Source organism: Carlito syrichta, unplaced genomic scaffold (genome assembly GCF_000164805.1).
Source record: "Carlito syrichta isolate Samal-C Ts95f unplaced genomic scaffold, Tarsius_syrichta-2.0.1 Scaffold301786, whole genome shotgun sequence".
In the NCBI taxonomy this organism is placed as follows: domain Eukaryota; kingdom Metazoa; phylum Chordata; class Mammalia; order Primates; family Tarsiidae; genus Carlito; species Carlito syrichta.
The window spans coordinates 372,982-400,844 of NW_007245882.1; the positions used below are offsets into that span (position 1 = coordinate 372,982).

General features: G+C 37.3%; 1 protein-coding gene across 3 annotated transcripts; it reads left to right on the plus strand.

Annotated features, from left to right (window-relative positions):
• Window positions 1–27,743, plus strand: TMEM19 (transmembrane protein 19). 3 transcript variants are annotated; one of them, XM_008055236.2, is made up of 7 exons: window positions 1–378; window positions 2,731–2,844; window positions 19,659–19,796; window positions 20,228–20,482; window positions 21,606–21,815; window positions 23,830–24,023; window positions 26,612–27,743. In XM_008055236.2, the coding sequence occupies exons 1-6, from the start codon at window positions 186–188 to the stop codon at window positions 23,991–23,993; spliced, it is 1,074 nt and encodes a 357-aa protein (XP_008053427.1). In that variant the 5' UTR covers window positions 1–185; the 3' UTR covers window positions 23,994–24,023; window positions 26,612–27,743. The 3 variants fall into 3 exon arrangements, with proteins under 3 accessions (XP_008053427.1, XP_008053428.1, XP_008053426.1); XM_008055237.2 differs by lacking the exon at window positions 26,612–27,743 and adding an exon at window positions 24,910–25,188; XM_008055235.2 differs by lacking the exon at window positions 26,612–27,743 and having other exon boundaries at window positions 60–378; window positions 23,830–24,952.
• Window positions 27,744–27,863: the final 120 nt, after the last annotated feature.

Sequence of the window (27,863 nt, forward strand, 5' to 3'; positions counted from 1 at the left end):
CCAGGAGACGTGCTTTGCGTTTCCCGGGGGGCATTAACCCCGCCCGTATGAGTGGGTGCTCTCCACCAGCTGTATATTTCCGGAAGGAGTTTGGGTTTAGGGGACTATTCATCTTTTTGGTTCGGTCTGTGAGAGATGTTGGCGTTTATGTTTACCTCTAAACTAATGTCTTGCTGGCAACGTAAATGACTGTTTCTCTCCGAAACGCTAAATATTTTCATCCTCAGGTGCTCGTATCCTTATTTTCCATGACAGATCTTGAAGACAGTGTATGCCAAAGATACATAAAGATGATAACTAATATAGTTATATTGAGCCTGATAATTTGCATTTCTTTAGCTTTCTGGATTATGTCCATGACTGCAAGCACCTATTATGGTAAGTGTGTATGTTCTAAGTTGTTTTACTGTCATCTAATCGGTGGAATTTAAAATTGTGCCATTCTGAAATCCAGAACTCATATCCTCTGAGTGATTATGAATTGTGTTTACTCCCATAGCCTGAACTTAACTTACTCACATGATAATATAAATAGTGTCCCGAACGTTTTCAAGCCTTTAATAAATGCTTGTTGTGATAATACTAGTTATACCTATTTCAAAATGTCTTTGTATTTTATGTAATTAGTCTATCTTGGTGTAAATAAAGTGAAGTAAAACGTAGTTTTGAAGCAATTACAGTGATGCTTTTTTAGTTTTGAATAGTAGTAGTAATGTAGTGTATCAGTTTCATGTGTCTTGTAAAATAATAAGAATTAAAGACAGTATAATATTTACATTTGGAGATTTAAAGGACTTATCTACCATTTGGTCACTTCAAAAGAATAGACTCCTTTAATCTATTTTATTTATTTATTTATTTATTTATTTATTTTTGAATTGGAGTCTCACTCTGTTGCCCAGACTGGAGTGCAGTGGCACGCTCATGGCCGCCGCAGCCTCAACCTGCTGAGCTCAGGCCACCTTTCACCTCAGCCTTCCAAGTAGCTGGAACTACAGGCAAGCGCCACCATGTCTGGTTAATTTTGTTTTTTATTTACTGTATTGACGAAGTCTCGCCAAGTTGTGCAGGCTGGTCTTGAACCCCTGAGCTCAGGCAGTCCTCTTGCCTCCGTCTCCCAAAGTGCTGGAATTACAGGCATGAGCCACAGTGCCTCGCAAGAATAGACTCCTTTTCAAAGCCTGATGCTGCTTTGCATGAATATAAGATACTCTGGACTCAGATCTTTAAGGTTTTGAAGGTGTCATAGAGCATAAGCATTCCTGTACACAAATTCCCTTGGAAATCCTATAAAAACAAAACTGGTCAGTTCACAAGAAAACTAAAAGGAGATTGAGAAAGTGAACTCTTATAAATGATTATATCGTAAGTTATTGCCATTTCAGACCTTAGTCCTTTTGCAAAGAGACATGTGAGTAATTAGAGAGGTATTATTCTCCAGGGCACAGAAGCTCTCAGGGCTGTTCATTCATAATGATTGACAATAGGGGACAGGGGTTTGGGAATAAGAGAGAATTCTTGTTGTTACCAGTATTAACTATGACTTGAACTACATAGAATGCACCAGAATTTGTAAACTGAATTGTCACCCTAATGGGGCCCGTTACCTAATGCACATATACAAGTTTTTGCATTTTAGACATGTGGCAGTAGTTTTCATTTCCATAAATAAGATTTTTCTGATTTTTTGGAACATTTGACCCTCTTTTTCTTTCATTTTCCCATTTTTGAGAGACACATGGACACAAGCAATAGTTCATGTTTTTCTTTACCATACAGAAATCCTTCCACCTTGGTGTTCAGGAGTCTGTCAGGAGTGGTGGGAACCTTAAACAGGAAAGCCAGGATCTTTTTAAAGGAGGCAGCCTCTCTTCACCTTCAGATAATTCTGCCATGTGGGCCAGAATTTCTGGGTTTTAAAACAGAAGCCAAGAATCTGGGTTTTTTAAATGTGAAATCACCTCATCTTTAAGTATTGACTCAAATTGTTTGAAAACACTTTACTAGCCACACAAAATGTCTGTGAACTGGATGCAGCTTTTGGAAAAATTTGTTTCTAACCACTGAATCAGTTGTGCTCTGAAAGGTAGAAGGAGGAATAAGATCCTGTTAAGAAAAGAGTTTGTACTATGTAGTCCTTGAAATTGAATACGTGCCTCCTTTTGAAAAAATTAGGAACCAGATAGTCATTTCAAATATCTAGAAACCCATGTTTAAAATATCCATCATAAATGGTTTCAAAACTTGGACATAACCTGTAAGATTTCCCTTCTGAAAGTATGCAAGTCTCAACATAAATATAGTTATGTTCCACATATTACAACAGTGGTCCTGTAAGATTGTATTATGTATTTTTACTATACTTTTTCTGTTAAGATACATACATACCATTCTGTGTAATTGTCTATAGTATTCAGTACAGTAACATGCTATGCAGGTTTGTAACCCAAGAGCAATAGACTATACCGTATAACCTAGGTGTGTAGGTTATGCCATCTAGGTTTGTGTGAGCACAGTCTATAGCATTTGCACAACATTAAAATCACCTAAGAATGCATTTCTCCAAAGGTATTAAGTGACACATGACTCTATTTTGCTTTGGTAATTTCACCTGGGTCTCTCTACTCATGGTGATATTTTAATCCAGAAAGTAGCTAGCAAAGCGTACTGCCAAAACTAACCTGTACAGATGTCATACAATTTATGCTCCACTTTTATATTTTTTTTCAGGTAACTTACGGCCTGTTTCTCCTTGGCGTTGGCTGTTTTCTGTTGTCGTTCCTGTTTTGATCGTCTCTAATGGCTTTAAAAAGAAAAGTCTAGATCACAGTGGGGCTTTAGGAGGTATGTCTTTATTCTATTTAAAGTAACTACAGAGCAAGTGCTTGCTTATATAACTTAAACTATGAGACTACAAATCATGTTATATATTTTAGATACTGCTAAAGTTATATATTGCTCAGCGTTCCTATTCTGTTAAAATTTCAGAAACTAATGTACACTTTTAATGTGACATACAAATTTAACGTTGTAACTGATGTAAAGTAGATTAGTAGGATGGGCTTTTGATGAAGGACATTGACTATTCTCCTTTAGTTTGATTAATTGGTCACCTACCAGCAAAATATTGGGGCACTCTTTCCTTCTAAGTATAAAATAGAGGAGCAGTTGAAAAGAACAACTCTTGGAAATTGCTTTTAGCAGTGTCAAGCAGAGCAGTCTAAACTTAGTATTCTAGATTAATTTTTTGGAAGTGAGGTGAGAACAGGCCATTGATTAATTCTTCTAGCAAATATTTATCAAGTATGTACTGCTGTGTGTCACTCTGCTAGAACCTGGGGATACAACTATAAACAAGAGGGTCAAGGTTTCAATTCTCATGGAATGTTTATTCTTTAGGGCAAATAGGTAACAGTAAGATACATAAAACTTCTCAGATAATGATGAAGTTTGTGAGAAAAATTAACAGATAATACAGAGTGTATGTTGGAAGATGTAGAGCATCCTTCTGTAGATAAGGTCAGGTGCTTTTCCCTAAGGAGCTCACTTTGAGCTGGGACCTGAAGAAGTCAGCAGTGAGAAGATCTGACAGAAGCATATTCCACGACACAAGGCACGCAAAAGCCCTGACATGTACAATCCTGGCTTGTTTGAGAGAGAAGAATATGACTCATTTGATGGGAAAATAGTTTAAAAAGAAAAAAAGAGAGAGAGATAAAGTTGAAGAAATAGGCCCTGGCAATGTCTATTATGGTCATATGGTTTCATAAATTTTGCGAAGGTAAAATATATTTTTGTACTCTTTTTCCTAAAGAAAGCTTCCCAATTTATATAAGCTTCAGGCCCCACAAAACCTGGATTTGTCCTTATTTAATTCCTAGGGCACAGTGAGAATTAAATGAGATAATTACCATAAAGTTCTCAGTTCATTGCCTGGACTCATAGCCAACATTTACTGGGTGCTTGTTGTTGTTGTTGTTGTTGTTGTTGTTGTTGTTGTTATTATTATTATTGGGCAGACTTCTTCAGAATCATGCCAGTTTTTATCATAATTAATAAACATTTTTCAAGTTCTGTTGAGAGATTTATTTTCCTTTTGAAAGGTAGTTGAGAATTAAAGTTAACTGGACATATCGACACTTTTATATAAATTCTATCTTATATAATCAACGTTAGGAATGGTTAGTTTTTATCTATTTAACAAATATTTACTTTGCACTTAACTAGGCATTACTGTTAGTACTTTGTAAGTATTAACTGGATTTATAACAAATAATTTGAATAAGCTGTGCTTGAATCTAATATCATAGTGTTATGCTTTGCTAAAAAAGTTGTTTCTCAGGTCTCCTTGCCTTGGTATATATTACTTTTGACTTATAGCAAGAAAGGTCAAGTTCTTCTTGAATTTTTCTTTCTTTGGCTTTCATACTGTGTGTCGTCCTGGTTATCTTACTTTTTTCATCGCTAATGTTATTTTTCAGCTACCATTTCCTTTCCTACCTTCTAGCCCTGAGCCTCTACTTTTCTTCTTCCTGTCTTGATTTAGAATTAAAAGATAATGTATTTGAGTTGGGTGCGGTGGGAGGTAGAGGTGAGAGGATTGCCTGAGACCAGCCTGGGCAACTTGGCAAGACCTTGTCTCTACAATAAATCAAAAAATTGGCCGGGTGTGGTGGTGCACACCTGTAGTTCCAGCTACTTTGAAGACTGAGTTGGAAGGATCGCCTGAGCGCAGCAGATCGAGGATGCAGTGGCCATGAGTGTGCCACTGCACTCCAATCTGGGCAACAGAGTGAGACTCTGACTCAAAAAAGAAAAAAAGAGTTAATATATTTGAAACTGGTACTGCCACCTATTATCAATGTGATCTTTGGCAAGTCACCTAACATGTGGGAGCCTCACTTTCTTCATCTCTTATGAAATATGTTCAATAGTAATACCTTATGGACTTATTGGTGAGGCTCAAGCAGGATAGTGTTTGAGACAATGCGTCTTTGTAAACTATAAAGCACTATACAAATGTTCACTGTTAGAGATTATCTACTGTCAATAATATTTTTCTATATGAATTATTATTAATTTGGCTTTGCCACACACATTCAATTCTTTTTCTTTATCTCTGCTCATATTATTTATCCTCCCCCTTCGACCTCTTTCCTACCTCATTATATATTCTAATTATCATCTGCATTAATGGGTGAGACAATTCTTGGGGAGGGGGAACAATGAAAGCTGCAGAAAATTAAAATGAATTCTCCAAGAGTAAGATTAAATTAAGTATTTCCAGTAAATATATTAAAATTCTGCTGTCATAGCCTACATTTATAGTCAGGGGAGATAGACAATAAATAAGATGTGTTTGAGGCATCTGATTCCCAGAACAAGATGCCATAAGTATAATGGAAGTGCACAGCAAAATAGGGTGTTGTCAGGAAAGGCCAGTGGCAGTGCTCTGCATGGTCTCACAAGGCCTTACCTCTTCTTGTTCACCATTAAGTAGGTCTGGTGTCCAGTCTTTTTGAAGTAGAAACCTCTTTCAGGTACCCAGAGTTGATCAAAGCCAAGAAAACTGAATAAATGTTACTCATTGTCATAAGAGATTGATATATGATCCAGAATGCTACTTTATTAATCTGATAGAATCTAGAACTACCAGGCAGACTGGAATAGAAGCTCACTGTCCAGGCATGCCCTGTTTTTGTAGTCAGGCCACTTGAGAAGTCAGACGATAATTAGAAGGTTGGTGAGTAAAAAGTCAGAGAAACAATAATGCAAATCCACAGATGAAAGAATTTTCCTTTCCTTGGACAGGGTTTGACAAGTCTGCCAACCTCTGGTTCTTTTGACCTTCACTTTTTATATTTTGGATTAACCAATTAAATTATTGTAAAATATGAGTAGATTTGAGCTTATTAATTGCTATGAAATTCCAGTCCTGCTTTTCCATTTTTTGCCTCCCAGAGATACCCAGGTCACATTGGTTGGAATTTGGGGTATAACTCTATTCCCACTATCAGACATTTGTAGATAGTGTTGTTTTACTTTCCCAGATGGCATCTGTTGGATATGTAATTTACTTTTTTCAAGCTCAGAAGGCAGCCATAATCCTTGAGTCTTCAAGTTCTTTGGGAGTAACCTATTGTTGTATATATGAACCCATTATTATAGTCAGGAGAGGCCACTGGTACTGCTCTGCATGGTCTCACAAGGGTGACCTTACCTCTTCTTGATCACCATTAAGTCAGGTCTGGTGTTCAGTCTTTCTGAAGTCTAGAAGCCTCTTTCAGGTACCCAGAGTTGATAAAAGTCAAGAACATTGACTAAATGTTGCTCATTGTCATAAGAGATTCAGAACGATCCAGAATTATCAATGATAATTAGAGATTCATGGGGTGGGATGAGGAGGTGTAACAAATATGACCAGGAGATAGCAGATACTAATCTAAACTTTTATTTATTTATTTAGGGGGCGGGGTCTCACTCTGTTGCCTAGGCTGGAGTACACTGGCATGATCCTAGCTCACTGTAGCCTCAACTCTTGGGCTTAGGTGATCCTTCTCCCTTAGCCTCTAAGTAGCTGGGACTACAGGTACATGCTACCACACCCAACTAATTTTTATTTTTTTAATAGAGATTCAGTCTCACTATGTTGCTCAGGCTGGTCTCAAATTCCTGAGCACAAGTGATTCTCCCACCTTGGCCACCCAAAGTGCTGGGTATGTGCCACTGAACCTGGCTAAAAATTTAGACATAGCTGGGAATTTCCAAACATTTCAAGATATTTTTAGACTATGTGAAAGAAACAATTCCTTCAAAACGTATTGTCTTAAATTTATTTCATACCATTAGCATGAACATTGATCATGTAGTATTAGGGTAATTGAAGTAAAAAAGAATATAGATCCTATTTGTAACATCTCAGTGGTAGGTTGTTTAGGGCCTTTCTACTTTGAGTTTGTTTAGAGACAGTGGAACAAGTTGTTGACAATGACCATTTATGAAGAGGAAACATTTTATGACTTTCACTTTGTATACTTCAATATATTTTGGCCTTCCTCTCCAATAGTCATGTATTGCTTTTGTAATGTTTTCAAAATAAATTGAAAAAAAATAAAGGTTGGATGACAATATAATATTTATTATTATTGTTGTTGAACTTTTACCACTGGAACTATTGATGATACTAGTACCAGAGACATTACCTAACATTTATTAAGATCCTTCCGCATCCTGGGTAATATAATAAACATATTATAAAAATTATCTCTAATTTTTTACAGCAAGCTAGTGAGGTAGAAATTATGATTATTTTCATTTCCTTCACCAATGTGAAATTGAGACTTAAGGAAGTTAAGTAACTTCTCTTAGTCTCACAGAAGTAAGTGGAGGAACCAAAGTTTGACCTTCAGACTGTTCAACTCCAGAGTTTAAGCACTTATTATTATTTTATGCCAAGTAACCCTGTTTCTTATACTGTCAATTAAAATGTACTAAAGTAAAATATTAGTAATTGAGGATCGCTGGATGAATCAATGAAGAATCATTGGATATGGTGGTTGAATCTTGAACTAAGCAATGGAAGGGATAATATAGAAAAAGAGAACCTGGCTAACAAGATGGCAACCAAACAGGCAGGGCAGACTGGGAGAATCTCCTCAAAGGCAAGTGTACATGTAGACGCTCTGCATGAGTGGGCATGTGCTGGTGGGAGAGTGAAAGTTCATCTGAGGGGAGACTCAGGTTCATGCACTCAGGGCCCCCCTCTGAAGGTGACTGCAAGTCTCCACTGCCCTGAGATTGGAGCCATAGGTACACAAGATCATCTGCTGTTCACGCGACTCTCCAAGAGCCTGCCAACTTCAGCTGATTCTCATCACCTGGTAGCTGGCCCACATCATCACCTGTTATAGCAAGTCAGCTGGAGCCCTGGATCTGATCAGTGGAGAGAGAAGATTGGGGAGAACCGGAGGGGAGCCCCATGCCAGGTGAAGAAACGCCAACTGCAGCAATTTTCTCTGTCCCAGGACCTGACAGAGAGCTGCATTGCCCGCCCGGCTCCGCCCAGCTCCACCCAGCCTCCAACTTGGGTCCTAAGGTAATCTCATCAAACTGGGAGAGAAAGAAGCCCCTCCCCCATGCTGGATCAGACACATGCAGGTCAGATCTGAGTGGCAGACTACACAGGCAGCAAGCCGAGTGAGTCCAGATCTGATCCATCCTCCTTCCACAGTAGACCTGGGGCATCTGACCTAAGCTGTGAACAACTCTATCAGCCTGCACTGAAAGCCAGAGGTCAGAGCTGAAAGGACTTACAGGAACAACCTCAGAGTGAGTTTGGTTTCTTGTTTTTATTTTTTGTCTGTTTTGCTCATTTTTTTTGTTCTTTGTTTTAGTTTTTTTCTCTCTGTTTTTGATAACATTTTCATACTTATGTTGTTTCTGTTGTTTCACTGATTGTTTTTTCTTTAGATTTCCTGTTTGTATATAGGAAGAGTACATCAGTAGAGAAGTTTTCGTTGGTTTTTGTGTTTGTATTTGTCTGTATGTTTTAGTTTTTTTACTCTTTTCTGTCTTTGGGTCTCTTTTCAATTGTTAGTTGGCACATCTGTCTGTTTTCCCTCTTACTCTTCTCTCTCTAAACTTCCTCTTACCCCCCTCCTTCCTTTTTCCATTCTTTTCATTTTTCTTACCTCATTTTGCTTTCAGGGAGCTAACTTTACCCCCACTGCATGGACACAGTGTAAGTCAGTGGGAAATGGGTTCCAGAGTGCCCATACACCTGTCAATGGAATCTGGGATCTGCAGATAGATTTTGAATTACAGCTCCTCTCTCAATTAAATATCAAAACTGCAAAAAGTACAGCCCCCAACCCACAGTCCAGCTTCAGAATTGAACAAAGCCAGAGGATCCACATAAGGAAGATTCGGAGATTGAACAAACAGAAGAAAAAGCAACTGCTCCATCCCTGAACAACAGAATTAAAGAAGAGGAAAACAAAAGTCAGGGGGAGGAAATCTACACAAATGAAGAAAAACAAAAAGAAGAATATGGGTCTCACACGACCCCTGGGAGGTCAGACACTGAAAAAACAGACTTTGGAACACAATGAAGAGCCCCAAGAATGACTGGTCTCAAACTACAACTATCAAGACATTAATAGAGAGAATAAATAGAATTGAGGAGAGACAAGAGGAAAATAGGAAGGAGTTCATAACTGAGATAACAGCAGTAAAGAATACTGTGAATGAAATAAATAACAAACTGATGAGCATGGAAAGCAGAATTAGCCAAGCTGAAAAAAGAATCTCAGAGCTTGAGGACCAAAATATAGAACTAACCCAATATGTCAAAAACATAGAAAAGAAACTTAAAAAGACAGAATAAAACCTTCAAGAGTTGAGTGATTATTTCAAGAGACCAAACCTAAGAGTAATTGAACTTCCTGAGGCAGAGAGAGAGAGAGAGAGAGAGAGAGAGAGAGAGACAGAGACCACCCTGGAACAAACATTCCATGAAATTATTCAAGAAAACTTCCCTCTTCTCATCAGTGATGCGACATTTCAAACACAAGAGATTCAGAAAACGCCTGAAAGACAACAAATGAGAAGACCAACTTCTAGACTCATAGTAATTCACCTAAACAAAGTTGGTATAAAAGAAAAAATCCTAAAGGCAGCAAGAGAAAAAGGTCAGACTAACTACTGGGAAAGACCAATTAGAATAGCAGCAGATTTATCTACAGAAACCTTTCAGGCTAGGAGAGCTTGGAGCCCATATTCAAAGTTCTCAAAGATAAACAATTTCAACAAAAATAACCTACCCAGCTAGGCCAAGCTTCTTCATTGAGGGAGAATTAAAATCTTTCCCAGACATTCAATCCCTAAGAACTTACTCTGCCTCTAGACAAGCTCTACAAGAAACACTTAAGAAAGCAGTAAACACAGAAGGGAAAAAAGAATGACAATGTTCTTCACAAGAGTGCAGGAAAAAGATTGAAAACACACATGAATCAACCCAAAAATCAAAAGAAAGACAACACACAGGAACAACAAGAACTCTATAAGAACCTCATGACAAGGATAAACTCTCACATTTCAATAATTAGCCTGAATGTGAATGGACTAAATGCACCACTAAAAGACATAGAATGGCAAATGGAAAAAATATCATGAGGCAACAATATACTGTCTCCAAGAGACTCATCTCTCAAGAAAGAACACTCACAGACTCAAAGTAAGAGGATGGGAAGCAAAATTTCCAGCAAACGGAACACAAAGGAAAGAAGGAGTTGCGATCTTACTATCAGACAAAATACCCTTTAAGCTATCAAAAATTTTAAAAGATAGAGAAGTTCACTATATAAAGATAAAAGGTTTAATCCATCAACAAGAAATATCCATCCTAAACATATATGCACCCAACGTAGGAGCACCAACTTTCATTAAGCAACTTCTAGGCAAAATTAAAAAAGATATTGACTCTAACACTATCATAGCTGGGGACTTTAATAGTCTACTCACAATCCTAGACAGATCATCAAGACAAAAAATCAGCAAGGAGATCCAGAACTTCAATGAGACTCTTGAACAAATAGACTTAATTGATACCTACAAAACACTCCACCCAATGACCACAAAATATACATTCTACTCATCACCACATAGAATGTACTCTAAGATGGAACACATTCGTGGCCACAAATCAAGTATAAACAAATTTCATAAGATTGAAATGTTGCTATTCACCTTCTCAGACCACAGTGGAATAAAAACAAATATCATCATCAACAAAGTTCCCCCAAAACCCACAAAGACATGGACACTAAACAGCTTAGCATGATGCTAAGCAACTCCTGGGTCAACATGGAAATCAAAACAGGGATTAAAAGATACCTGGAAACAAATGAAAAGGAAGAAACATCTTACCAAAACCTCTGGGATACCATGAAAGCAGTAGTAAGGGGAATTTATAGCTCTACAAACACACATGAAGAAAATGGAACAATCACAAGTTAATAGCCTAACAGGTCAGCTAAGGAAGCTGGAAAAGCAAGACCACCAAAACCCTAACTTCGGCAGAAGAATCCAGATCACCAAATAAAAGCCCAAATCCAGGACATAGAAGACAAAAGGATAACACCAAAAAAAAATCTGATTCTTTGAAAGGATAAACAAGATTGATGGTCCCTAGCTAGACTGACCAAGAAAAAAGAGAGAAAAAGCCCAAATAAACACAATCAGAAACACAAAAGATGAAGTCACAACTGACCCTGAAGAAATACAAAAGATTATCAAAGACTACTATGTACACTTGTATGGAAACAAACTTGAAAACCTAAAGGAAATGGAGGACTTTCTGACATCACACAACCTCCCTAGGTTGAAACAAGAAGAAATCGAGACCCTAAATAGACCAATAACAATCAAAGAAATTGACTATGTCATAAGAAAACTACCTACAAAAAAAAAAAAAAAAAAAGCCCTGGACCAGATGGCTTTCCAGCAGAATTCTACAAGGGCTTTACAAAGAGGAACTGAAACCAGTCCTACTGAAAGTATTCCAGGTGATTGAGAAAGATGGAACTCTCCCCAAATCATTATATGAAGCTAACATCACATTGATACCCAAGCCAGATAAAGATCCAACAAAGAAAGAGAACTATGGTCCAATATCCTTGATGAACATAGATGCTAAAAGTCTCAGCAAGATCCTAGCAAGCCAGATTTAACAACACATCTCAAAAGTCATCCACCACAACCAAGTAGGCTTCACCCCCGGGATGCAAGGCTGGTTCAACATTCATAAGACCATAAATGTAATTAAATACATCAATAGATGTAAAAACAAAAACCACATGATTATATCATTAGATGCAGAAAATGCTTTTGATGAAATCCAGAGCCCCTTCTTGATAAAAACCCTCGAACATCTAGGCATAGATAGAACATACCTAAAAATAGTAAGAGCCATGTATGAGAAACCTACAGCCAGCATACTGCTAAACAGACAAATTGGAACCATTTCCCCTGAAAACTGGAATAAGAATAGAATGCCCACTCTCACCCCTCCTGTTCAACATAACTTTGGAAGTCCTAGCTAGAATAATCAGAGAAGAGAAGCTGATCAGGGGAATCCAAATAGGAAAAGAGGAAATCAGGCTATCCCTCTTTGCAGATAACATGATTCTATACCTCAAAAACCCAAGGGAATCTGCCAGAAACCTTTTTGCACTGATAAAGGACTTTGGCAAAGTCTTAGAGTATAAAATAAATGTGCAAAAGACAATCATATTTCTATACACCAATAATAAACAAACAGAAACCCAAATAAAAAGCACCTTGGCATTTTCCTAACCAGAGACGTGAAAACCTTTACAATGAAAACTACAAACCAGGCTCGGTGGCTCAGCCTATAATCCTGCGCCTTTGGGAGGCTGAGGTGAGTGGATTGCCTGAGCCTGTGGGTTCGAGACCTGCCTGGGCAGTGAGACCTCATCTCTACATTAAATCAAAAAATCAACCGGGCGTGGTAGCGCATGCCTGTAATTCCGGCTACTCAGAAGGCTGAGGCGGAAGGATCACTGGAGCCCAGCAGGCAAGGCTGCGGTGGCCAGGAGCGGCCACTGCACTCCAGTCTGGGCGACTGAGTGAGACTCCAACTCAAAAAAAAAAAAAAAGAAAACTTAAAAACACTGTTCAAAGAAATCAAAGATGACACAAATAAGTGGAAAAATATTCCATGCTCATGGATTGGAAGAATCAACTTGTTAAGATGTCCATTCTACCAAAGCAATCTACAAATTTAACGCAATACCCCTCAAATTACCAGCAACATTCTTCTCAATCCTAGAAACAAATGGAAATATAAATAACTAAAAATAGCCAAAACAATCCTCAGCAAAACAAAAACAAAAAAACAGAAGGTATCACACTCCCAGACTTTAAACTTTATTATAAAGCTACAGTAATCAAAACAGCCTGGTATTCGTACAAGGACAGGCATATAGACCAATGGAATAGAATTGAGATTCCAGAAGTAAAACCTCAATTTCTCAACCAGTTCATCTTCGACAAAGCCTCCACCACCAACTACTGGGGAGAGGAGAATCTATTCAGTAAATGGTGCTGGGAAAACTGCCTGACCACATGCAGAAGATGAGCAGGATCCCTACCTATCCCCATACACAAAAATCAACTCTAAATGGATCAGAGAGCTAAACGTAAAACCTCAAACTATAAGAACCTTAGAAAATGCAGGAGACACTTTTATTGAGATTGGAACTGGCAACCAATTCCTGATCAAAACTCTAAGTGCTCATGCCATAAGAGATAAGATAGACAAGTGGGACCTCATCAAACTGACAAGCTTCTGCAAAACCAAAGAAACCATCCAGGGAGCAGGGAGACAGCCCACAGACTGGGAAAAAATATTTGCCAACTCTATGTCTGACAAAGGCCTAACATCTAGGATCTACAAGGAACTCAAACATGCTGAAAAGAAAAAAAACAGCTCCATTACAAAGTGGGCAAAAGATATGAATAGACAGTTCTCAAAAGAAGACATACAAGTAGCCAGCAGACACATGAAAAAATGTTCAGCCTCACTAGCCATCAAGGAGATGCAAATTAAAACTACACTGAGATACCACCTAACTCCAGTCAGAATGGCCATAATCAATAACTCAAAAAATAATAGATGCTGGAGAGAATGTGGCAAAAAGAGAACACTTCTACACTGTTGGTGATAGTGTAAACTAGTACAGTCTCTGTGGAAGTCAGTGTGGCGATTCCTAAAAGTTCTAAAAATCGACCTTCCATATGATCCTGCAGTCCCCCTACTGGGAATATACCTGGAAGAACTCAAATCACTCTATAAAAAAGATACCTGCACACGTATGTTTATCACAGCATTGTTCACAATAGCAAGAACATGGAACCAACTGTGCTGCCCATCAAAAGAGGACTGTACAAAAAAAATGTTATATATATGCACAATGGAATATTACGCAGCCATAAAGAAGAGCAAAATCTTGAACTTCGTAGCAACCTGAATGGACTCAAGAGTATATAACTGAGTGATCTTTCATAGAAACAAAGACTTGAGTATCACGTGATTTCACTAATAAGTTGACCTTGAACAACTATCGTAATACTATAAGAAAAGGACTGACAGTACTAGGAAACTGTCGGGGGCGGGGGGGATGTGGCAAAGAGGTATGATTGGCAGTAGTGGGAATCTGCCTGGGGAAGGCAGCGCACACCTCATCAACAACTGTACCTGCACAACAAATATTTGTATACCTAACCCTGAATTGTCACCCCACAATTTTAAAATAAAAACTTTTAAAGTTTCAAAAAGGAAAAAAGACAACTAGCCCCTGTTCTATCATTTAATAGAATATTATTTATTTAATACCTCTTTATTAAATATGTTACACATTAAATTATTACTTATCATTTAATATCGATTCTATTTAATAGAATTCTGATGTATTATAATAGAATTCTTATTAGCAAACCTGAATATATTTACCTTGAGAGTTACAGAGAACAGAGTATTATCAACCACAGAGTAAGTTAGGGATAAAACAGTTTGTAGTTAGAAATAAAATAGAAAAATTGGGATAACAGCAGGCAGCCTGGAGAGGACCACACAAGATAAAATACCTTGGTGTGGTTATAACATTCTGGGGAAATGATTTCCAATTCTGCAGAACCAGAAGTTAAATTTTTGTCTGATTCCCAGACTAGAAGCTCTCTCAAGTTTAGACTCAAACCAATCAAACCCATGAGAGACCAGTTTATAAAGCTGATAGTTTTTTGGTGTCAATGACCTGAGTCTTCATTGACAGTTAAGCACATTCTCTCCCTGAAAGAAGAACTATAAAATTATTATCACAAGTTTGCTTCAAAGTTTTAAAACAATATAGAGAATGCTACCTTTTGAGTAACAAAGAAGGGGAAAATATGAAAACATGTATACCTGTTTATCTTTATAAAAAGAAACAGGAATGATAAGCTAATACAACATAAACACACACAGGAAGAAAAATAATGCAGTTGGTTACAAAGGCTGGAGGGAGAGCATAAGTGGGGGAGGAGCAAAGGGATGGTAGAGTAAATGATATTTCTCTAAGTATACCTTTTTTATTAATATGACTTTTGGAAGCATGTTTATTCCACATATTCAAGAAATATAACGAAATCAGTAAATATGGAAAGAGGGAAAAATCTGAAACTGATAGTAAACTGAAATTAACCCATTTGCATTTCAAATGAATACTGTAAGCATACTGAAAGTGGGACAAAAAAGATATGAATGCTGTGTTAATTATATACCTTAATCTTAGGTTGAGAGGAGGAGATATTTGCAAACAAATCCTAAGCTATTTTTAGTAAGTTGGTTTTCTTGTAGTATAAGTGAAGCGATTCTGAAAAAAATTTTAGATGCAATGTAGGGTTGAGCAAATGAGTGAATTTGTCATTTTTGGGAGACAGAGTACTTACTAAGGAAAAAGAAGCATACAAATATAGAAAAGGGGAATGCACTAGAGAATCTGTGGGGATGGATTGGAATTAGAGTTGGTGTGATCTTGTGATTTCCAAAATATGTATATGTATGTGTATGTGCTTTATGTGTTTTTATATATGTGTGTGTATTTATTTGCCCTGTTCTAAAACAGCAAAGATACCCCAGTAACAATGAGCACACTTGAGAGCCTAGATTTTGATGTGTAATATCCATTATCTACTAAAATGAACCATAGCTCTTCAGAGAGAGAGTTGCTTCCATGGCTAGGGCAGGGTAAGTTTGAGATAAGTCTAGAACAGAATGGAAATACTTAAAAAAAAAGAGAGAGATGAGGTCATGTTACAAGGCCATAGTAGACAACTGAAAGGAACTCCCACCAGCCAAATCTGGGACAATTTGAGCACCAACAACTAAGCACAGTAAAGTATTATAAGCTATTAGAAAAACATAGGAATTTATGAGTCCATACTGATAAAAAATAGATTTTTTTAAATAGTGGAGGAGGGATTTTGTTTATGTTAGAATGCTGTTAGTTTATGTTAGATTGGAAAATGTGGAGGGAGTGCTGGAAATTCAGCATTGCAACCATTATAGTAAAGATTGGATCAGGCCAAATTGTAAATAAATGCTAAATCTGAGGGAAATTTTGGTAAGATGCAGAATATTTGCATGATTTTAAAGTATTTCCCGCAGATTGCTTCTTATTCTAAAGGTAAAGATAGTAATTAAGTGGATGGAGATATTCCAAAATACCTTAACTAAGTGATCAAAATTAATCAACCACCAATGAGAGGAGGATGGCCATCAGGTGCTTCTCAATGTGCTATCCTGAGAAAGACACAGTATCACCCATGTAGTATCTGGACCAGGAATGTATAACCTGAATCTAATCACAATGAAACATCAAACACCTCAAAATGAGGAGTTTTTTTGGTTTTTGTTTTAAATAGGGCATTTGTATTCTCTAAAATGGTAATAAGAGAAAAAGACTTATAGAGACGATCCACACTAAAATGGGCTAAAGAGATGTAAAAACTACCCTAGACCATATCCTGTACTGCAGGGGGAAATTTTATAAAAGATATTTTTTTTACAGATGAGTTCTCACTCTGTTGCCTAGGGTAGTCTTGAACTCCTGGGTTCATGCAGTCCTCCTGCCTCAACCTCCCAAAGTGCTGAGATTACAGGCATGAACCACCATGCCTGGCCCTATAAAGGGTATTTTTTTAGTCAAGTGACAAAATTGGTATACAGATAGTAAATTAAATTATTGCATCAAAGTTAAATGTACTATAATTGATAACTGGATTGTGATTATGTAAGAGCTTATCCCTATTCTTAGAATATACACACTGAAATATTTAGAGATGAAGGGCCATGATACATGTAACTTACCCCCAAATGGTTCAGAAAAAATATATTGTATATGTATATATGTATTTAGAGAAAGTACACACAAGTCATAAAGCTGATGGGACAAAATGTTAAAAGTAGGTGAATCTGGGTAAGAGGTATTTGAGTGTTCTCTCTACTATTCTTATTCCTGCAACTTTCTATAAGTTTGAAATTGTTTCCAAATAAAAGTTTAAATTTATTTTTAAGATTGGTTTAGTGAGCATATTGTCAGAGAAAAAATAATTTGTTGTATAAATTTAATGGTCAGGGACATTAAAGCTCTATCACAACAAAATTATACTTAGTAAATAAACCAAATATATTGGAATTGACTGTTTAAGCTATCTTTACCTGGACCATACTGAAGACATGACAAATTCAGTTTTTGAAACTCTCATTTTTGTAGGTGCTATTCAGACTACTTTCATCTGTTAGCACACATTTTTCTTCAGATGTAGTATAGGACAACTCATTCAGGATAAAAGTATTCTTAGAGATAGTCATTTCCAGGTCTGACTTCCTAGGGTCACCTTGATTGAATTTTGTGTATTCTCAGTAGTCAAACACTCTCTTGTTTTTTCTCATTTTTAGAGATGGCTACTTTCACTCATTATATTTTGACTCTACTTCATTTTGGTAGGAGTTATTGACCATTGTGTTGACAAAGATGAAGGTACTTTATTCCCTCTACCACTAAGTTTTATTCACAAGAATATTTTCATATTTGGTAACAAAAGACCTCTAATGTTTATCTGGATAATTGAAAAAGCTCACTTCAGATGTACTTTTCCTATAGAATTACAAAGAAAAAGACTTTATAACTTGTTACTTATACAACCCATATCAAGTTATTTGTCTCCAGCATGCTCTACTAATTTAAAAATTGATTTCATGGCCGGGCGCGGTGGATCAAGCCTGTAATCCCAGCACTTGGGGAGGCCTAGGTGAGAGGATTGCCTGAACCCGCAGTTTCGAGACCAGCCTGGGCAACATGGTGAGACCTTGTCACTACAGTAAATCAAAATATTAGCCAGGTGTGGTAGCAAGCATCTGAGGTTCCAGCTTCTTGGAAGGCTGAGGCGGACGGATCATCAGAGCCCAACAAGTCAATGATGGGGTGGCCATGAGCATGCCACTGCACTCCAGCCTGAGTGATGGAGTGAGACTCTAACTCAAAAAGAAAAATAAATTTTAAAAAAGTTGATTTCAGTGACCTCTTTCTATATTGCAGTTGATCTCAAGAGTCCATCTTTCCTTTTTTTTCTCTTATGTGTCATGAAATGTAAGCTCCTTATTTTTTGTTTTCCTGATTGAACTACAGGTTTCTTAAGCCTTTCTTGAAATTGGTCACTCATCCAAAAATGAATGCTATCCCCTTTTTTCTTCTTTGTTTGCCTGAAAAAAATAAAGACAAGCCGGGCTCGGTGGCTCAGCCTGTAATCCCGCGCCTTTGGGAGGCTGAGGTGAGTGGATTGCCTGGGCCCGCGGGTTCGAGACCCACCTGGGCAGCGAGACCTCATCTCCACAGTAAATAAAAAAATCAGCCGGATGTGGTAGCGCATGCCTGTAATTCCGGCTATTTGGAAGGCTGAGGCGGAAGGATCACTGGAGCCCAGCAGGTGAGGCTGTGGTGGCCAGGAGCGGCTTCTGCACTCCAGTCTGGGCGACAGAGTGAGACTCCAACTCAAAAAAAATAGATAACTAAAGAGACAAAGAAAAGTCTAAAAATCTAAAATCACATTCATAGAACATATACCATTTTTAGTTTACATTAAATTCACTTTTATTTTCATGAATTTACACAGGAAAACTTAAGTAGAAAAACTCTCTACCCTTTTACCATAGTTTGTGATGCTCAACAAGGGAGCATGTAAAGATTTTTTGAAAAGTATATAAAGCTTACTTTCTTTTAAAGTCACTTTATAAAATAAAGAATGAGATCCCAGGCTATAGGAGAAAAATGTAAGATATAAACTTGAAAAATTCTATAATTTCTTCTCTTCAGAGAGAGCCATAGTTAGTTTGGAAATTTTTCAGACTAGCCTTCTATCCAGACAGTACTTTCTTTTTTTCACAGTATGTTCCATTCTTTTTTCATAGCATATATACAGTACATATAATACATATTGCTTAATAATGATCACTACTGGCTGGGCTCAGTGGCTCAGCCTGTAATCCCAGCACTTTGGGAGGTCGAGGTGAATGGATTGCCTGAGCCTGCGGACTCGAGACCAGCCCAGGCAACTTGGTGAGACCTCATCTCTACAATAAAATTAAAAATTAGCTTGACATGGTAGCATGTGCCTGTAGTTCTGGCTACTTGGAAGGCTGAGGTGGAAGGATTGACAAATCCCAGCAGGTTGACACTGAGGTGGCCGTGAGCATGCCACAGCACTCCAGCCTGGACGACGGAGTGGGATTCCAACTCAAAAAATAATAATAATAACCACTACTATTCATTCTGTACTGTACCTTGATTATAAAAAGTTTGTCTAACATAGTATCTTACATTCATATGGCATTGTTTGAAAGGAGATCAAAGTATGGTTAAAAAAATGTATCAATATAATCAAAATGGCATTCAGTTTACTGCTTGGTAAAATGCAAATGTATTAGAAATGTACATTTCAGGTTATAATACAAAAATAACTGAAAAAACATTCAGTTCTTTTTTTCACAGCATTAATGTATGAATTGAATATAATTCTGTGTTTATATATGTTTCTTTCAGGGCTAGTGGTTGGATTTATCCTAACCATTGCAAATTTCAGCTTTTTTACCTCTTTGCTGATGTTTTTCCTTTCTTCTTCGAAACTCACTAAATGGAAGGGAGAAACAAAGAAGCGTCTAGATTCAGAATATAAAGAAGGTAAAATTAATTAAGTTTGATATTACTCAATATAGTAAACTTTCTTTCATCCTAACATAAGCTTTTAATCAGAACATTGTTTTTAATCAGAACATTGTTTTCGTTTTTTCTCAACATTATACCATAAGAACATGTTGCTTAGATTGTCAAATAAAATTTATATGAGAATTACTTTAGTAACCTAATTTAGTTTTTTTATTTCACCAAATAGGAAGTAACAGAATTTTAGAAGCACTAGACTCTATCATTAATTATTCAAGATTTATTAATAACAGTATAGAATGAGGGCAAAGGTACCATATCACTTTTAGTCTTTTTTGTAAAATCTTAGTGTTTTTTTTTCTTAAACTTTAAAATATAAATTCCTGTAACTGCATGATTTTCCTTTTAAGGAGAAAACATTTCCTGCCTTTTCATCTGTTTGTTTCCAGGCGGGCAAAGGAATTGGGTTCAGGTGTTCTGTAATGGAGCTGTGCCCACAGAGCTGGCCCTGTTATACATGATAGAAAATGGTCCTGGGGAAATCCCAATTGATTTTTCCAAGCAGTACACTGCTTCCTGGATGTGTTTGTCTCTGTTGGCTGCACTTGCCTGCTCTGCTGGAGATACATGGGCTTCAGAAGTTGGCACAGTTCTAAGTAAAAGCCCACCAAGGCTGATAACGACCTGGGAGAAAGTTCCAATTGGTGAGTCTTGATTTAAGTTTCTTTAACCAAACAGACCTTTCGATTTAATGTATTTCTTATTTTAGAGACTTTGAAAATTTTTATTTAGTCTCCTCAGGTAAAGAAGAATTGGAAAATTGCTGTAGGCTATAAAATTGGTAAAAATAAATAATATTTGCAGGAAATATTAGCAAGACAGATAAAAAACACAGGAATATAGATATTAACTCATAAATGCATCAGTGGAAAGGGAAAGAAAGGAAAAAAGATAAAGTATTTCGTGAGGGCCTGTAATGTAATTAGTGCTTTAATATATATACACTGAGATATTAACATTATCATTATCATTAACATTATCAACTACTACTATAGGTTGAGCATCCCAAATCTGAAATCCAAAATGTTCCAAAATTTGAAACTTTTTGAGTGCCAACATGAACCTCTAACGAGCATTTCAGATTTCAAATTTTTGGATTTGGGATGCTCACCCAGTTAGTATATAGAATGCAAATATTCTAAAATCTGAAAAAAACCAAAATCCCAAACATTTCTGGTCCCAGGTATTTCAGAAAAGGAATACTCAACCTTTACTGCTTCTTTTTTGTCATCTCCTTCTTCTCTTCCTCTTCCTTCTTTCTCCTTCATCCTCTTCTCCATTGCCTTCTCCTCCTCCCTTTTCTCCCCACCTCTTCATCATCATCACTGTCATCATTATAACAGCTAACATATTTTGAATGCCTACTACAGAGCACTATTCTAACTGCTTTTCATGGATTACCTCTTAGTACTCATAATAATCATATGAATTGGTTCTTTTTTTATTTCCGTCTTACAGATAAGGAAACTAAAGCACAAGTATGTTAAATAAATTAACTGTAGTCACACAGCTTGAGTATAGCAGAACTAAGATTAAAACCAGGAAGTCTGGCTCAATTGAGCTATTGCATTTCACTGCTTTGAATGTCAGGAGTTACTAAGGAGAAAAGACTGTTTTCTAAATAGGCTACAGTTTTTAGATTGCATTGAAGAGAATGCTTTCTTTAAATTAGTCTTAACTAGATAGGTTCCACAATGTTTTGCTTTCCTTGACTTTATGCGTTTGCTGATTATTACCCAGATGATTCTTTGCATGTTTCTTCTTTAGGGACCAATGGAGGAGTTACAGTGGTGGGCCTTGCCTCCAGTCTGCTTGGTGGTACCTTTGTGGGCATCGCATACTTCCTCACACAGTTGGTTTTTGTGAATGACTTAGACATTTCTGCTCCCCAGTGGCCAATTATTGCATTTGGGGGTCTAGCTGGATTGCTAGGATCAATTGTGGACTCATATTTAGGTGCTACAATGCAGTTTACTGGTAAGAACATTTTCTTATTATTGCAACTTACTGGTGTGTTAAAGACTGGGAAAGAAATATGGAAAAGAAAAAAAGGCCTGGGAATGATGGTGCAAGTCCCAACTGCTAGGGAGGCTGAGGCAGGATTGCTTAAGCACAGGAGTTGGAAGCTGCAGGGGGTTATGATTGTATTACACTCCAGTCTGTGCAACAGAGTGAGACCTTGTCTAAAAAAAAAAAAGAGGCCTGGCTCAGTGGCTCAGCACTTTGGGAGGCTGAGGTGAGTGGATTGCCTGGGCCCGCGGGTTCGATACCAACCTGAGCAACTTGGCGAGACCTCTTCTCTTCAATAAATCAAAAATTAACCAGGCATCGTAGTGCGCGCCTGTAGTTCCGGCTATTTAGAAGACTTAGGCAGAAGGATTGCCGGAGCCCAGCAGGTCGACGCTGGGGTGGCCATGAGCATGCCACTGCACTCCAGCCTGGGCCACAGAGTGAGACTCCAACTCAAAAAAGAAAAGAAAAGAACAGAAAAAAGATGTAACAGTGAAAACAAATTGAAAGTTGCAAAGATGTTGAGGGACCAGGAATGGTAAAGCAGTGTCTTTTCCACAATCTTAGTTTTCTTATTATTTTGTGTTAAATTAATTGAAAGAGAATGTGTCCTACAGAGCAATGATTAGGAGCTGTGTGGGAAGGATACAGCAATGCAGGGAACAGATGTTTTGGGTTATGGGCCATCCCCTAACCCCAGTAAAGCAGGACGTTTGGGATCAGACCATTTTAATTTAACTCCTATTTGTTTTCCAAGCCTATTTGAAGAATAATTGTAATAATCTGACTACACACACACAGCCTACTTTCTTACTGTGAACGTGCTTGCTGTCCTTGCCACTGAGTTTTTAGCCCCACTCAATGTGTATGGAAAAGTCAGTTTTCCTCAGAATTTTCTGTGCTTTGGTTCCGAGGCTGTCCCACTTGTCAGTGTACTGACATATTATGTTAGGCATATATTTATTTGCTCCACACTCTTGCCAATCATGTTTTCTTTTTTGACTGACATCATGAGGAGGCTAGGAGGGTAGAGAAGGATTCCCTGAGTGCAGAACTTTCGACATTTTTCATCCCCCGAGATAATCTACTTTCCCTTCCATTCCTCTCCCTATCAGTCAGAATATTTATTCTCTCAGTTTCACTAGTCTCATTTAGATACTAAGGAAGATGCAGTATGATTTTAATTTTCACTAAAGGAGCAATAACTCTACACACACATGCAAACAGTACATATATTTTTTTCTTTTTTTGTGTGTTGCTATAAAAGAATATTGTGTACTTAAAAAAAGGCCTAGGTTTTATTCTAAATTAAGCTCTAACTGGGAAGTTTCTGACCATATTGACAGGGTTGAAAAGAAATTGTGTACAGTAGGGGAGATAAATCCATTCTGTATATCTTTGTGTACCTCCTTTGTGCCAGTGGCATACTGGGCCCTGTGTTTTCTACGCTGAGGCCACAAATGTGATCCCTACTCTCAGGGGCCTCACAGGTCAGTCTTAAAGGGGAGTGACTGAGAAGGCAGGCCCAACCTGCCAACTTCATGCCCTCTCTACTTTTCTTTTTTATTTCTTTTTAAATTTTTAAAAATCTATTTTATTTTAAAGATGTGGGATACAATTCAGGATTAAGTATACAAGTGGTCATTGTACAGATAAAGTTTGGGCCTTCCTTTGGTCCCTGTTTTGCCTGGTTTGAGATCAGATATCCTTATTAATGTTATGTGTACCTTCCCACCCTGCTTTTCATGTTCTTTCTTCCTCAATGTGCTGGAACCCATTTATTCAAAGAGGCCATTTGTAATCAAGGGTTCCATATCTCTCATCATATAAGTTATTCATTAAAGTTGTTTTGCAAGTTACTTAGAATCTTTCAAAAATTATCTTCTTTGGAGGAAAAAAGCTAATTTGTTCTTTTTTTTTTTTTTTTTTTTTAATCAAGTCATTTGAGTTTTCCACCTCACTGCTTCTTTTTCCACTCCAGGTTTGGATGAAAACACTGGCATGGTAGTCAACAGACCAACGAATGAGGCAAAGTACATAGCAGGGAAACCCATTCTTGATAACAACGCAGTGAATCTGTTTTCTTCTGTCCTTGTTGCCCTCTTGCTCCCAACTGCTGCTTGTGGTTTTTGGCCCAGGGAATGAACTTTATTTCATTTCCTTAGGTTGAAACTGGTAAGTCCAGCTAAGTTTGCAATTTCAACTTTCATCCTAAGAATAATACTTGTAATTGCAAAGTAGAAATGTCAACTGCTTCCATATTCTATTGTAAATTCCACATTTTCCACTCATCGACTTACTATCATCTTTCCAGTGAAAGAAAAGAGTTCACAGACTTTATGCATATTTTTTTTCTGCTGAGTGGAGATTCTTGATCAGTGAAGCTCTATTGTCCCTATGTATTGCCGAACTGAAAGTTCCTACATAGTCGATGTCAAGTTTTGTTTTATTTTGTCCTGTTTGTTAAAACCAGTGTGGGGACTAAAAGTGATGATATTTAAAATGGTACTCAGTTGAGGCAGAGAAATGCCCCTGTGCCAGTTCCCTAAATGTTATGTCTGTTTTAAATGGTTTAAACTGATGTGTGTAGAAACCTAAATAAGTGTGGTATCCTGGACAACTATTTTTAATAGCAAAAGAAATTAATCTTATATTTTAAAAACATGCATCTTACTGTATGTTTCAATTGCTTTGTGAAAGGAAGCTATCTTGAATTTAATGTATTTTCTAGCTTTCCTTGAAATATGTAAGGAATCTGGCTTAGTATTGGCATCCTGCATAGTCAGTCACTGGAAAATTATTGTAATATTTTAAAATTTACTATCCTATAAGTTGCTGGAATATGCTATAATTTCCTACTATGTACCTTCTAAGTTGTGCTTCTCTCTCCATTGTAGCCTCAACTAAAGTTGAATTTTGCTTTTTAATTTTGTTCTTCACTATGATTTACTGTATGCTAAAAGAGTTTTGACATGGTACAGATTATTTTACTGAAAGTATTCTTAAATGTTTCTCATGTGATTTCCGCATCTTTCCCCCTGCCCCTTTTGCTTTCTTAAAGAAATTGGAGAAGGATTCCATGAATAAACCACCACCAGACTGGATAAAGCTTAGAATTCTTTTGTATTATAGCAACAATGGAGAACTTAGTTTAGGAAGGAAAAACACCCTTAATCCTTAAGCCAATCAAATCAGTGGGTTGCAACCACTGGTTTTGAACTTAGGGTATCCATTGGAAATACCTAGGCATGTTTTAAAAGAATATTGGTGTCTGAGCTTTATTTACCTGATTCTGATTTACCTGACCTGGGGTACAGCCTGACTACTGAGACTTTTTAAAGCCCTGACTGCACATTAGAATCATCATTTGGGGAGTTTTGTTTTTGTTTTTGTTGTTTTGTTTTGTTTTTGAGTTGGAGTCTCAGTGTGTCGCCCAGACTGGAGTGCAGTGGCACGCTCCTGGCCACTGCAGCCTCAATGTGCTGGGCTCCAGCGATCCTTCCGCCTCAGCCTTCCAAGTAGCTGGAACTACGGGCACGCACTACCACACCCAGCTAATTTTTTTTTTATTTATTGTAGAGATAAGGTCTTACCAAGTTGCCCAGGCAGGTCTTGAACCCGCGGGCTCAGGCAATCCACTCACCTCAGCCTCCCAAAGCGCGGGATTACAGGCTGAGCCACCGAGCCCAGCTGAGTTTTGTTTTTTGAGTTGGGGTCTCACTTTGTCACTCAGGCTGGAATGCAGTGACAGGATGCCAGCTCACCACAGCCTAGACTTTGTGGGCTCAGGTGATTCCTCTACCACAGCCCCCCAAGTAGCTAGGACTACAGGTGTGTACCACCATGCCCAATTAATTTTTTGTAGAGACAAGGTCTTGCTATGTTGTACAGGCTGATCTCCCAAAGTAATTCTCTCACCTTGGTCTCCTAAAGTTCTGGGATCATTTAGGGAGTTTTAAAAAACACTGTTGCCAAGGCCCCTGTCTTAGACCAAGTTCATCAGACTGTCCAAAGGTGAGCCTGATGCATGGGTATTTTTACAAAACTCTCCAGGAAATTGTAATGTTTAACCAAGTTGAGAAACATTGAATAAGAATATCCTAAAGTATTGTATCTAAAAGAAACTTCAAAAGAATGGGACTTTTTAGGGTGCCTACTATTAGCAGCAGTACTATATGCTATCTTTACAGATTACTAGCTTCTGATAATTGCATAATGTCTTATAGTTACATCACTTACCAAGTATTGTGTCAGTTTTTCATGCAACCTGCATGTTGCTCCAATACGCCTTTTCTCTTTTCCTGAATGTCCCATGGCATTCTATGGGATAGAAGTATTTATAGGAATCATCTTTCAGGAAATATTTATTTGCAATCATTTATTTGAAAACTTAGGGCTAGTTGTGTTTTTGGAATCAACATTTTTCAGATTTTAGAAACCTAATAGGTTACATATAAAATATTTTACTAAAAACTACTGAAAAAAGTCTGGGGTAGCACCATTAACAAATATACTCATATTTTTGTGGCGAATTATGAATAATCCCACTAAGTGTGAGAACCAAAGACTATAAAGAGTCTCAGGTCAGGTTTTATGGCCAAACTTGTGAAGAAACTTTCTGTTTTCATAGCTTTTGAATATGAGAATTGCAGAAAAGGAATTGTGGCTCTATCTTTTTGAAAAATATATCTTACATATTTTTTACTGTAACGTCTTTTGTAATTGGATGTTTAACTAACTCAGTCTATTTTTCCTCTTTGCAGAGTGGGCAGTTAATGTTAAAACACTTTTCATGGAAAGATCTCCATGTAATAGTATAGTAAAACAATATGTGTTGCCTACCTAGGCAGCATAAAGTTGTACTGTTTCTTCTACACTGTTACACGGTAGAAGAAAGGAGTGTGTATGTGGCCCAGGGCAGCTCCTGAAGGAGAATTTCTGGAGTATGTTGAAGACCTATCAAATGGAGTCACCAGGAGAGCAAAGAATTGACACAGCAGGTCATTCCAGTCTTAGCTTTTCTCATTACTTGAGTTATATGCCACATATATCTGTTTCTCATTTCTAGCTGCTATGTATGTACGATGCTGGCTTCAGAAACGCCAACCCCACCCCAATTAGATAAAAGACTACTATAGAAAAAAATCATGTGAAATGAGATGTTTTAAACTTTGACAAATGCCTGCAATATGAGCAGCTGCTGCCTGTTATGCACAGTGGGTATAATAGGGCCCAATCATCTGATCTTCCTGATGTTGTATCTCATATTCCCACTGCCATCACGTGAGAATGGACTATATTACCCACCAAATCCCAGGTGAATCGTGTGTGGTTTAAAAATGAAAACATAATTATGCAGTCTAAATATTAAATCTCCTTATGGTGTCGCTATTGTGATAACTCCAAGTAGTAATGAATATTTTTTAAATGCATGCATTCAGTATGTGTTTATTGAATTAAGTTGTTTGACTCTAATTAGTGTTTTTTGTTTTTTTTTTTGAGGGGTACTGAAAGATGATAATCAGCAACATATTCCTGAAAGGAAACAAAAAAGATAAAACTAGTTTGGCTACCTGAATATCTAAGGCCTGTGATGATTGCAACATTTCTTAATCATATGAAACAATTTTAATGGTTTTGAAACTAATGAGTTAGGAAATCATTGTTGGAGTGCAGGAGTGGCAGGGCAAGGCTCATGAAATTATCTTCCCTGACAAGACTAAATCTCCCTTTATCATAACTGCTCCCTTCAAATTTTGTTTTATAAATATGACAACACTTTAAGTTTGTATTTTTTTGTTTTTATTAATGTCTAATTTCTTAGGTAACACTAAATCTATTCTTTCTGAAAATTTCAACATTAGAAATAAAGCTAAAATATTATTTACCCCTTCAGCAACTCTGGCTCCCTCCTATCTTCTCCAAGGTAGTTACTGATAAGAATTAGGATACTTTGTACACACTTTTTTAAAAAATCAATGAAATTGTTATAATGAGTACTGTCTTCTTTGCTGC

Bases quoted from the DNA above. Each gene is read 5' to 3' on its own strand.
- TMEM19 (XM_008055236.2), top strand. From the start codon at position 186: ATGACTGTTTCTCTCCGAAACGCTAAATATTTTCATCCTCAGGTGCTC. The intron at 379-2,730 runs GTAAGTGTGTAT...ATTTTTTTTCAG, and splicing joins GACTGCAAGCACCTATTATG to GTAACTTACGGCCTGTTTCT. The intron at 19,797-20,227 runs GTAAAATTAATT...GTTTGTTTCCAG, and splicing joins AGATTCAGAATATAAAGAAG to GCGGGCAAAGGAATTGGGTT.